The 11,347-nt window shown below is 36.2% G+C and overlaps 1 protein-coding gene and 1 non-coding gene across 3 annotated transcripts; both read left to right on the top strand.

Annotated features, from left to right (window-relative positions):
* Positions 1-302: 302 nt before the first annotated feature.
* On the top strand, positions 303-6,553 carry LOC112514338 (two-component response regulator-like APRR1). 2 transcript variants are annotated; one of them, XM_025120754.1, is made up of 6 exons: positions 303-980; positions 1,873-2,031; positions 2,145-2,278; positions 2,711-2,875; positions 3,558-3,654; positions 4,766-6,553. In XM_025120754.1, exons 1-6 carry the CDS (start codon positions 803-805, stop codon positions 5,755-5,757), a joined length of 1,725 nt encoding a protein of 574 aa, XP_024976522.1. In that variant the 5' UTR covers positions 303-802; the 3' UTR covers positions 5,758-6,553. The 2 variants fall into 2 exon arrangements, with proteins under 2 accessions (XP_024976522.1, XP_024976521.1); XM_025120753.1 differs by having other exon boundaries at positions 1,873-2,040.
* A 3,715-nt stretch (positions 6,554-10,268) lies between these two features.
* TRNAT-AGU lies at positions 10,269-10,342 on the top strand. The gene has a single exon. It is a non-coding gene; the product is annotated as a tRNA-Thr (tRNA).
* The last annotated feature ends 1,005 nt before the right edge of the window (positions 10,343-11,347 follow it).

Here is an 11,347-nt window from a genome sequence, read left to right as displayed (position 1 = left end):
TGGAAAGATCTTCTCGTGACGTGGCCTCTTCTCTATCTGTAACGAACTATCCATCCTTTCACGCACTTCACGAACCACTTTTGTGTGCACTTTTACTCCACGTCATACATGATTCTAACGTCCGCCAATATCACCAACACCTTCACCACATCTTCACCCTTAACTAATTCCACCCTCATCAGATCCAACGGCTTAAATCACTTCTCTATCCCCAGCGTATTTTAGCCTCCACCACTGAGAAAAGTGAAAATATCTACTATCCACTACAATAGAAGACCCAACATAATTGAAGATCTGTTCTCTCTCACACACTCACGCCAAAAACACAAACTCTCCGGCGGAATTAGTCGATACTTACATCCGGTGTTTTATGGGCTGGATTCTAGATTGATTGCAGACGTTGTTTTAGGTGGTTCGGATCGTGCCGAACTTTCGTTTTTTTGGTTCGGTGGAGTTTTCCGAACATCAGGTGGATTTGATTGTTCTATCTCCGTTTTTTGATGAAGATAACATTGTATTTGTTGTAAATTGGAGAAACATCAAGATTCTGTTATTGTTTTGAACTTTTGATTCATTTAGGTATTTGTGTTTCCTGTCCGTTTTAATTTTATGAGAACTGTAGTGGTCTCTTGTTAATAGTGGTAGTAGAATTGGAAAGGGTAGATCTAGATTCTTATGTATGAAAACCAAGAAATTTTGTGCTGTAATGGAAGTTCTCGAAGGTTGAATCTGTTCTGGTAAGTATTCGTTGAATTTGGGCGTTTTGGGTGAATCTTAAGGACAGAGTGAGTCTGATTGATTGATGCGGGAGATGGAGCCAAAGGGAATTTCGTTGGGCAGACGTGGAGGTGGAGGAGTTAATAACGGGAAGACTGGGGATGGGTTTATAGATCGCAGTAAAGTGAGAATTTTACTCTGTGACAATGATTCGAAGGGTTCAGGAGAGGTTTTTACTCTTCTTTGTAAATGCTCCTATCAAGGTATGTAAACTATTCCCTTGTTTATTTTCTCTTTAGTTTTATCTTAATAACTGAATGAAGTAGTTGACTACTTCTATGTAAAGTTGGGAGTTCATTTGAAGTTCTAGATCTAATTACTTTACTAAAATTGTGATTATAGCTTGTTGTTGGTGGTTATTATTGACTTCCGATCTCAACCTCTTAATTGGTTTAGGTAGTAATAAGGTCCTTCTCTTTTGGGCTTTGTTGCTGCAAAGAAATCATTTTTGCTTTAGGGTCCTGGCACCCATACTCAATAATTGAGTTCCTACATCATTCCTATGTTCCCAACCAAATTCATGATATTAGTTCTTTGGATTTAGGTAATCATTTTGCTGTCAACTTGATATTTGAAATATTTTATCCACTTCTTCGTTTAGGATTCAATTTTTTTGGTTTTTTCCCTCAAAATACTTTAGTTGGCAGAAAGTGGTGTAAAAACACAAAAGCTAGCAGACTAGAGTATTATTTTTTTCTGCCGTTTCTGCCAATTGAGTTTTTTGTTGCATTTTAGTCTATATATGGGTTGTTTTAGAAACAAAATGCCACGTGTAACTGTTAAAACGCTAATCACTCTAGAAGATTTGAAGTTCCTTATTTCTATCACACTTCCGTGTTCAGGCATGTGAAGTCTAAAGAGAAAGTTGATATAGGCCTATGAACATTAGAAGGTTCACGAGACTTGAAATTTTAAATCTTATGGGATTGTTCTGGTAACTATGAGATGGTTTTGCCAAAAAAATTTGGATAGAGGGAACAATTACAATGATATATTGGGGTAGAGGGAGTAATTACGAAAAGAAATAATAATCCCTCCCATTTCAACTTGTACAGTCCTGTATGCTGTTATGTGAATATGGTTTGTGCTTTACAGTGATTTCAGTGAAATCGCCCAGGCAAGTGATTGATGCCTTAAATGCTGACGGACCCAACATAGATCTCATTCTTTCTGAAGTTGACCTTCCTATGGCCAAAGGCTTGAAGATGCTAAAGTACATCATGAGAAAAGAGTTGCAACGCATTCCTGTCATTAGTAAGCTTGGTGTTGAATTTGTTTTTAACCATTCAATTTTCTCATGTTTGATTTCCTTTTCCATGTTTCTTGAGAACAGACATCATTATTTTTATCGTTTGTTCTTTTCTCAGTGATGTCTGCACAGGATGAAGTAACCTTTGTGGTCAAGTGCTTGAGACTTGGAGCAGCTGATTATCTTGTGAAGCCTTTGCGGACAAATGAGCTCTTGAATTTGTGGACACATGTGTGGAGGAGAAGGCGAATGGTATGTAGGGCTTGACTTCCTCAACTCCATACATAAGCCACATCACTCCTTCCACCCTATAAAAAGCACCCCAAATAGGTGCATTTATACAACCATTTTAGAATCTGTGTAGTGAGTTACAAGTTAGAACCTGTTCTCTCCCGGTGGGTACAATATGTACTCCGATATGGAAAATTTTGCCTTCTTGATGGTTGTCCTCACATAAGTGAACTGTAAAACGAACCATGCGATTAGATGTAATTTAAATCCAGGACCATGTGCTTCACATTAATGAATTTTATCTTCTGTTCTGGCTGTTATTATCTTGTACGGTTTGTTATTGCATCTATACCTGTTAGATCATTCAGAAGTCTTACTAACGGATCCTTCTGTCATTGCTCTAAGTTGTTATATTGCTAGTTTTTATTGCCCTATTAACTTTGATTTTTACAGCTTGGCTTGGCTGAGAAGAAGATCATGATTTGTGAATTTGATCTGGTACCGTCAGACCTTAGTGATGTTAACACAAACAGTACCATGTTTTCAGATGATACGGATGAAAAGTCGCGGAAGAGTGCCCATCCGGAGATGTCTGTTTCAACCCATTGGAGAGATGAGGTGAAACTCATCTGCATAAAAATTGGTTACTCAATTACATATAGATTGTCAAGTTACATGGGTTCTGCATGCATACATTCACTTACATTTAGGTAAGGTAGATGTTGTTCCTGGTGAACAAGTTTTTACCTGAAGTCTGAGAATTACTCCCTCTGTCACAACATTAAGCGTCCAAATTTCTATTTTAGTTTGTCCAAAATAAGTTTCCATTTTCAAAAGTAAGTGCCTACTTTCCAATTCCATCCTTAATTATGAGATGGAAAAATTCATTACCCCTCTATTATTAAGGGTAAAATTGTCGTTTAGTTAACAAAAAACGTAATAACTACATATTCCTAAAACTTTGTGGCTTTTTCATTGTTGGGACGGAGGGGGCATAATTTTTGTTAGCAATATGAAAATATATAAAGATAAAATGAGTAATGACTAGAAAGTGATTTATGAACTTCAACATTATTTGAACTGAATACTTAAAGTCTCTCCATGACTGGTTAATGCCTTGCATACTTTGCATACTCCTCAGCACTCAGGTTTTCTATAACTGCAATGTGTATATTATTGAAACTTGAACTTGGATGCATGGACCATGGATAATTTAAACCAATTTATGATAAAGTCAATAGTTCCCCTTTCTTGCCAGCTTTAGTAATTTGGCTTGCTAATCATGCTTGTTCCTTTTCAGATTAATGTGATGTTAGCTCCTGGTTCTGCAGATACACAACTTGTTAGATTATCAAATGCCCGATCTAATGTGCCGGAAACCAATGACCATCTACGAGGTGAACATATCCTCCAATGCAGATTATCTTTATCATTAGCATGCTTTGTTGTTCTATTATCTCTAAAACATAGTAAAGCAACTAGTTGTAATCTTTTGAGAAACTTCTACGATAATGACCCATATGATTAGATGTAATCCAAATTTTCTTTACCATTAGGGTGCTTTGTTTCCATGATCATGAAAACATAGTATACCAACTGTAATATCTAATACCGATAACTTTTATGAAAAGGATCATTTAGTTAGATGTAGGTAACCCAAATTCTCCTTTATGATCGGGGTGCTTTCTGTAAATGATCTTTGAAAAAGAAAGTAAACCCAGTTAACGGTGTCAATCCTATGGAGAACTTCTATTATAAGGAGCCATTCGAGATGTACGCAGGTCCTCTCATCCCTGCTCTAATTCTTAATCTGATGCCCTCAATATTTAGAAAAATGCTGTAAAGTAGGATCAATACTGTATAGCTTCTGATTTAACTTTGAACCATACAATTTTAATATAAATCTGGATCTGAAGAAGTTTGAACATATTTGATTTCTCATTGCTTCTAATTCAGAATCATCATTTTCTCATCCAAATTGATTTTGGAAATTAGGAGTGGTTATAAGAACAGATTTCTAGCTTGCTATTTTGAACTCCATGCATTTGAATTGATGATCTTTCACAAAGATGCCACTCTAGTGTAGTAATAGTTGGGCCACTGGTCAGGGCCGTGCCTGAGGGTGTTCCAATGTGAGATGTGGAGCAGGTCCCGAAATTTTGGGACCCAATTATACATTTTTTAGCCTTTAGCCAATTATGTATGTTTTAACCTTTAGCCTAATTATGTTTTAGGCTTTTGTGCTTTTAGCCGATTTGGTGATTTCCGGTTCCGCTTTTCGAAGAATGTTAGAAGAATGATCCTACTTAAGTGAATTTCATATGTTACTTTGTCATTTTAAAACATTGTTTTAATTTGGAAGACGTTTAATATAAATATATAATATATGGTATGAACTTTTATATTTTGTTTTATTTATTACTCGGTCGAGTTGTAGTCTTGGTACAAGTGTAACAGGGCCTCCAAAAAGATTGAAACACATGTGCCTTACGTTTCCTTTGTTTTCAGGGGAATTTATATCTGCTCCAAAGAAGAGCGAACTGAAGATAGGTCAGTCTTCAGCATTTTTTACGTATGTCAAATCAAGCATGTCCATGAGAACTGCTCCACATGTTTCTGTCTCCGTTAGTGAAACTGCTCCACCATCAAGAATTCACAAAGAACCAGGTGCCCATGCTGGAGAAGTGGACGGTCTAGCTACCAGCCTTACTGATCAAAATGTTCAGCAGCACTTATGCATTGAGAAACATGGTGTTGGTAATTCTCGAGGACATTATCACTCACAAACTTTGGAAAATCTTCCGCGCATAGATGACGGTCCTAGCAGTAACAGCTTCCCTGATTCTCTGTCATTGGACGAGTCTTCTACTCCCCCGTTACCAACAGAATGCTCTCCACAAATGAACTCAAAGATGGAAGAGTTCCCCAAAGAACAAATGCAACAATTGAGGAATAACTCTCACTCTCATCCTAATATTTCAGGTTATAATCCACTTCCTCCTTACCCTTATTACCTTCAGGGAGCAATTAATCAGGTTATGATGTCATCATCCTCCATGGTGCATAACCATGGTAATACAGCTATGTTGCCTCAATATAATCATGGTCCACCACATTACCCTCCTCATCACATGACATCATTCCCTTACTACCCTGTTAATCTTTGTCTACGACCTGGCCTAATGGGTCCCACAGTTCACCCATGGTCTTCATATGGAAGTTCATCATCCAATGAAGGAAAGTTGAAAACGGTTGACCGCAGAGAGGCAGCCTTGCTCAAGTTCAGGCAGAAGAGGAAAGAGCGTTGCTTTGACAAGAAAATTCGGTACGTTAATAGGAAAAAGTTAGCCGAGAGACGGCCTCGTATCAGGGGCCAATTCGTTAGGAAAGTAAATGGGATAAATGTGGATCTCAACGGGCATCCCACTTCTGTTGATTTTGATGACGAGAACGAAGATGAGGAAGAAGACCAAACATGCAGAGATTATTCTCCTGAATGATTATATTCCGTCTTCCATGGCTGAGGTTTTGTGATTGACTGAAATGATTCAACACTACGAGGGTAAAGAACACACCATTTCAGACATTTGTCGGGTTACAACAACAAACAGTCTTATTGATCCTGCTTTCAGACTTCTGCACCACCTAAGAAGTGAAATAAGACTTCAGAGTTTAGTACCTCTTTAACAGACAACACCATGTTGCTTGTTTCTCTGTGCTTTTGAGCAACTTCACCTTTAATGGGCTTCATCTCATCTAGGACAAAATCTGATGCAAATATGTCCATTTAAAACAGCTTTGTAATTAAAGTAAAGGAGATTGTGATTTTGAGGTATTATCATAATCACATGGAGCTGTTTCAGCAAGCATTCTTGATTAAAGCACGTGATGAATCTGAGGAAATCGGCATTCCTGCATTTGTATCGTAATACAGTTTCAACCAGCAAAAAATGCAGCCACAAATGGTAAATTACAAGCATCTTGTCATGAAGCTACCATAAAGAATTTAGCCAAGAAATCTGTTCCGGTAGTTCCATTCATCACATGGTTACTGGTTTATCGGAGAATGATCAATTATCCTTGAGTGACAGTGGGGTAATTGTTGATCAACTATACTCTCGGAATCTCTCTTTTTTACATGTTCAGCGGTGGTTTTCTGGGCCGTCTTTTCTTCATCTTCTGTACATATATTTCAAATTAAACGGCAGCTATTCTAGTTTTCTTGTTATCCTGAGGAAATATAAAATTTGTGCCACCAGTTCTCAAGGTACAACAAAATCTAGTTCTTTTCCTCAATGGTTGATGACCTGCTGCAAGTCAATTGGCAATGTTACTTCTTTGTGACAAGCCCTGGGGGTCTTTATGAAACAACCGTTCTACTTTTTTTTTGTGGTAGAGGTCAGACCTGCATACATCTCACCCCATTGGTTTGGTTTGGTTTGGTTTGGTTTGTTTTCGTTCTTTGTGACCAGAAAATGATGCCATTTAAGTCACTGGAAAATGCAAGCGATTTGTACTTCTGGTGGCTTGCTGTCATTTCTGGAACATCGTTTGCCAGAGACTTGGCATGTCACTGTTCTGCTTTCCGTTTATCGGACAAGGTACATTTCTTAAAATAATTCTTCCAAGCCCTATTGACTGCAACAGTATCTAGATTCCAGTGTCATTCCTTTGTCTCGGGGTCTCGAATATCAGTCAGTAGTACCATCTATGTCAAATGAACAATGAGCCTAGGCTCTTACAGCTATGAATGACCCATAACTAGCATCGGCCATGGCTCACTTGTTCTGGTGTGCGTTTGGTATTAGGATATTGACAAAAAACTACTTGTCCAACATTTGGTGCTACTTTTAGATTGGGACCAAAATAGGCTGAACAAATACGAAAAGATTGATAAATCTAAACTAAACTACCCATGTCAAATGAAAATCCTAAAACCTTGTACATCGCTATCAAATAATGGGACAATCCTAAGGGTGGGCAGCCCCAGGCCGAATGATGTTATTATTAATAAAAATACTTCAATGCGGTAACGACTGGAATTGAATTCCTAACCACACATCTATCATTGTGTATTGGCATTCTTTTTTCTCTCATTTTAACTTTATTACTTCTCTTGCTGAATAGTTTTTTACTTCCTTATTTTTCGATTTTTATCTTTCTCTTTTTCATGCCAACACTTACTTATCTGCAATAAACTAAAAATTAGATAAAAATAGTCATATTCAACAATTAATACTCTGTATATGCTTTTATTTTGGAAAACTATGTGATGATATTTGAAAATTTATTACTCTTGTTTTGTGTATCACAAATTAAACCCTAAATGAAATAATTCGGATTACTAGCTAAATTTCAACTCGGAACGGGAAACATCTTATGTGTTATTTTCTAAAATCAAACCATGTATTGAATAAATGAGACTACTACTTAGTTTCAACTATTTTTTGTGATTCTCCATAATCATGACTCTTGAATGTTGTTATTTATTTTGTTTTATATTTCTTGATTCATTGTTGTATCATAATTCTCATTTTTTGTCGCTCATATTTTGGTTGCCGCTTATATAAGATTGCTTAGACTACACAACACTAGCTACTAAGGATGTTTAGACATTTAAAAATATGATACAACTATAGTCTTAAAGTTTCTTAAGTTTTAGGATAAATTGAATATCATATAGGGTTAGTTTGAGCACGACAATGATTGTATGCAAGTCTAAAGTTCAACTTAACTTGATTTTACGTTATGGTGCTATATAATTGTAATCAGTATGGGGATGAGCTGACTAACTTGATTAGGTTTCAAATCTTTTTAAAATAGTATGTTTTTGTAGTTTCTATATATTGCAGACATTATTTAGCCTTCTCGTCCTGTGTATGAAAAACCCAGGACCGGTCATGCAAGATCATGCTCTAGGAAAGGTCTGATGTTGCCATGTATAGTTGCAACTACTTATCTCACATCCTTCAGGTTGCCTCTCCTCGTCACATCGTGAACATATACGCTCTCTATCCTAAATGGATATTGTTGGTCCCGAATAAGATGACAATAAACATAAAGTAATTGTAGAAGGGGGGTTGAATACAATTACACAGACTTTTTTTAACTTTTTAATTCTTATTGATGTATATCAAGAATTAACATATAAAGATACAATAAAGATTGTTGCGGAAGAAAGGAAAGGATAACCTAACCTAAACAATCTTAAAAAGAGAAGAACTTACAAGAACAACACCAAGAGTATTTGAAAGGAAATGAAGAACACACTAAGTTTTTCATCACACACAGGAGAGTAAGGGAGTAGAAGAGGAGAGCTGATTGCCTTGAGAATGCACTTAGAAATCTTTCAAAGGAAGTCAGTAGTATGTATGGGAGATGCACACTGCCTTTTATACTACCTTCAGCATTAAATGCAAGGGGACACTTGTCACCTGAGGATAAGAAGGCAGAGATTGACTTGATCATTGTTGATATCTCATTTTCATCGTACACGACGTGCAAACAACACTGTTCATGCAGAGACAAACTTTTGCAGAGTTATGGTCAGCCTGTAGGGAGATCTTCTTTGGATGGATTAGTAGCTTCAAACAGCTATTCACAAATCTTTGGTGCATGAAGATCTTCCTTCAATCTTCGGTCCATGAAGATCTTCTTTCAATCGGCTTGTAGCGTCAAAATATTTTCAATCTTCATTTCAGCTACTCTGGAGTCTTAGTGTGTATATTAGACAGTTGATCCACGGTACCGCATTAGTGATCTTCTATCTTTGCATCGACTAGACTTCAATTTTGCCAATAGCTTAAGTATGTACCAAGTCACCAATATACAAAGAAACCAATAACTACTAAATGTTGTTAAGGTAGATGAATGAATCAGTGGGTCATCATCAAATTAATAGTTGACCCAACAGATCTTTTACAAAATCCCAGACATCTTTAACATTGATGAGCAGTAAAAATTAAAACAGAGTTTACAATCAACCCTTTAATAATACTGAGCATAGCAAACAAATTGGAGAAAAGTTATTAAACTAGTCTTTTTAATAGGTAAGGAAGGAACCACCAATATAATATTCAAAGAAGAAAACACAACAATGAATTTTGAAACAAGGACTTGGGGGCAAGTTAGGTACTAATACAAGGACACAATGATAATAACAAGAAACTAGTCTCTTTCATATAAAGAAGTGGGTTAGAGATTGATTGTGATTCTTGTATTTTTTTTTTTTTCTTTTTTCCCATCATTTTTGTGATCTACCAAAGCCCAACCCGACTCATTGATGCTAGTAGGGTTCTTGATTTTGCACCTCTGGTTATATATGTTTTAAACCATCGTAACTGATTTCTAGTTATATAACATTTTTTTTTTGAAAGGGTGTCTCAGGCTATGATCAAACTAATCTCGATAAATTGTGACTGCAAGACATTAGCCTTGATAAACTTAGTGGCCACAATTGTTGTGGACGCCAGAAATTTAACCCAAGACAAATTGGATATTCCATTACATCCCCCTATGTCTCTACCACTACTTCATAAACCCTTGTGATTTAGTTATGTAACATTTGTTGTATGGACAAGAGCTTAACATTTCTAGTTATACAACTTAGGGGGAAATTCCACCCAAAGTTGGAGGTTACATATTTGTATTCCTATAGTGTAGTATTTGACTTGACACATAATTTAATAAATCTTATTTTGAAAAGAATAATATACCAGGAACATTAAATGAAAATGTGATGGCACTGAGTTCTTAAGGGGCTCTTGGGAAGATATGAGAGCGTGGGTAGATTGCCGGAAATGTACCTATTGAACCTCACCGATAGACTACATAAATAATACAGAAAAAATAATATAAATAAATAAACGATCCATCGGTATAATATAAACTACAAATAAAATACGAAAATTCTATACAAAACCAAACCTCATTAACATCGTCTGATGAGTAACCCTCGAATTCAGTGAAATTCAATGACTTAAATAACTAATATGAATCGTTGTTATAACCAGCTTTCATAGCTCAGTTGGTTAGAGCACCCGTTTAGTAAGCGGGAGGTCTTGAGTTCGACTCTCAATGAAAGCATCTCCTTGTAAATGGGTTTTTATGAATGACATTAAGCTCAGAGTTTCTAGTTATGTTCAATTTGGTCCTCTAACGTAGGTGATGTAAAGTTCGATGGCAAATATTATCCTAGGAGTTTGTTTGATTAATGCTCAATGGGAGTTGGTTGGTTTTAGGGTTATATAAATTGTAGTTTGTATAAATAGTTTTTTGTTAAAATTTATTAGGAAAAAAAAAGAAACTCATTGTATTAACTTCAATGAAATTACTACATAAGGGGTAACGAATTATCGTTCTATGTAAAGGTAAGTTGGGTTGGGGTGATGTGAATCAACACTAAGGTATTTGTAACTCGTGGCATTCTATCAATTACTAAGGTATGAATATTCTACTTCGTTTCAATACGGGGGTAACCAATTATAATGATTCTCGATTACGTGAAATCTTAATCATTATACACACTTCCAAGATTGGAGGTTATCACGTTGTTATCCGGAATTCTTGTGTTTTATTTGATGTTTGGTTTAATGTTTATTTGAGAACTTCGACCCGTTATCAATATATTTTAAGATCTGTTGCCGGTTTATGATTTGGAACCTTAATGGTTTTAGTGGACTTGCCATCCGATGTTTATATTTATTTGATTATTTCAATTTGAAATTTATTGAATTTAACTTATTAGGCTCAGCACTCGGGGAAGAGTGTTGAGATGCCTCCATGATGGCTAAAATAATCATGGCATTCTCATTAGGGTTAAAGCCAAGCCGAATAAAGAATGTTGATGCATCATTTGAACCGTCATCGGATAGAGACAAATAGCAGTATTACACTGGTTACCGGATAGAGCCGAATATAGATGCCCTCTGGTTACCGAGGACCCGTCTTAAGACTAGTAGGACGGGGGGTGTTACAAATTATGTTCCAATGAGTTGATCTATAAAAAATCTGCAAACAAAAATTTATCGACTTTCCTAAATCTCTTGTATCGATATTTATTTTCAACAAAATTTACAGAAAAACAGATTT

The sequence above is a fragment of the Cynara cardunculus genome (assembly GCF_001531365.2).
Source record: "Cynara cardunculus var. scolymus isolate 2C chromosome LG 6, CcrdV1, whole genome shotgun sequence".
Lineage (NCBI taxonomy): Eukaryota > Viridiplantae > Streptophyta > Magnoliopsida > Asterales > Asteraceae > Cynara > Cynara cardunculus.
This window is presented reverse-complemented; position numbering and strand designations above follow the sequence as displayed.

Bases quoted from the DNA above. Each gene is read 5' to 3' on its own strand.
- LOC112514338 (XM_025120753.1), top strand. From the start codon at position 803: ATGCGGGAGATGGAGCCAAAGGGAATTTCGTTGGGCAGACGTGGAGGT. The intron at 2,876-3,557 runs GTGAAACTCATC...GTTCCTTTTCAG, and splicing joins CAACCCATTGGAGAGATGAG to ATTAATGTGATGTTAGCTCC. The intron at 3,655-4,765 runs GTGAACATATCC...CTTTGTTTTCAG, and splicing joins AACCAATGACCATCTACGAG to GGGAATTTATATCTGCTCCA.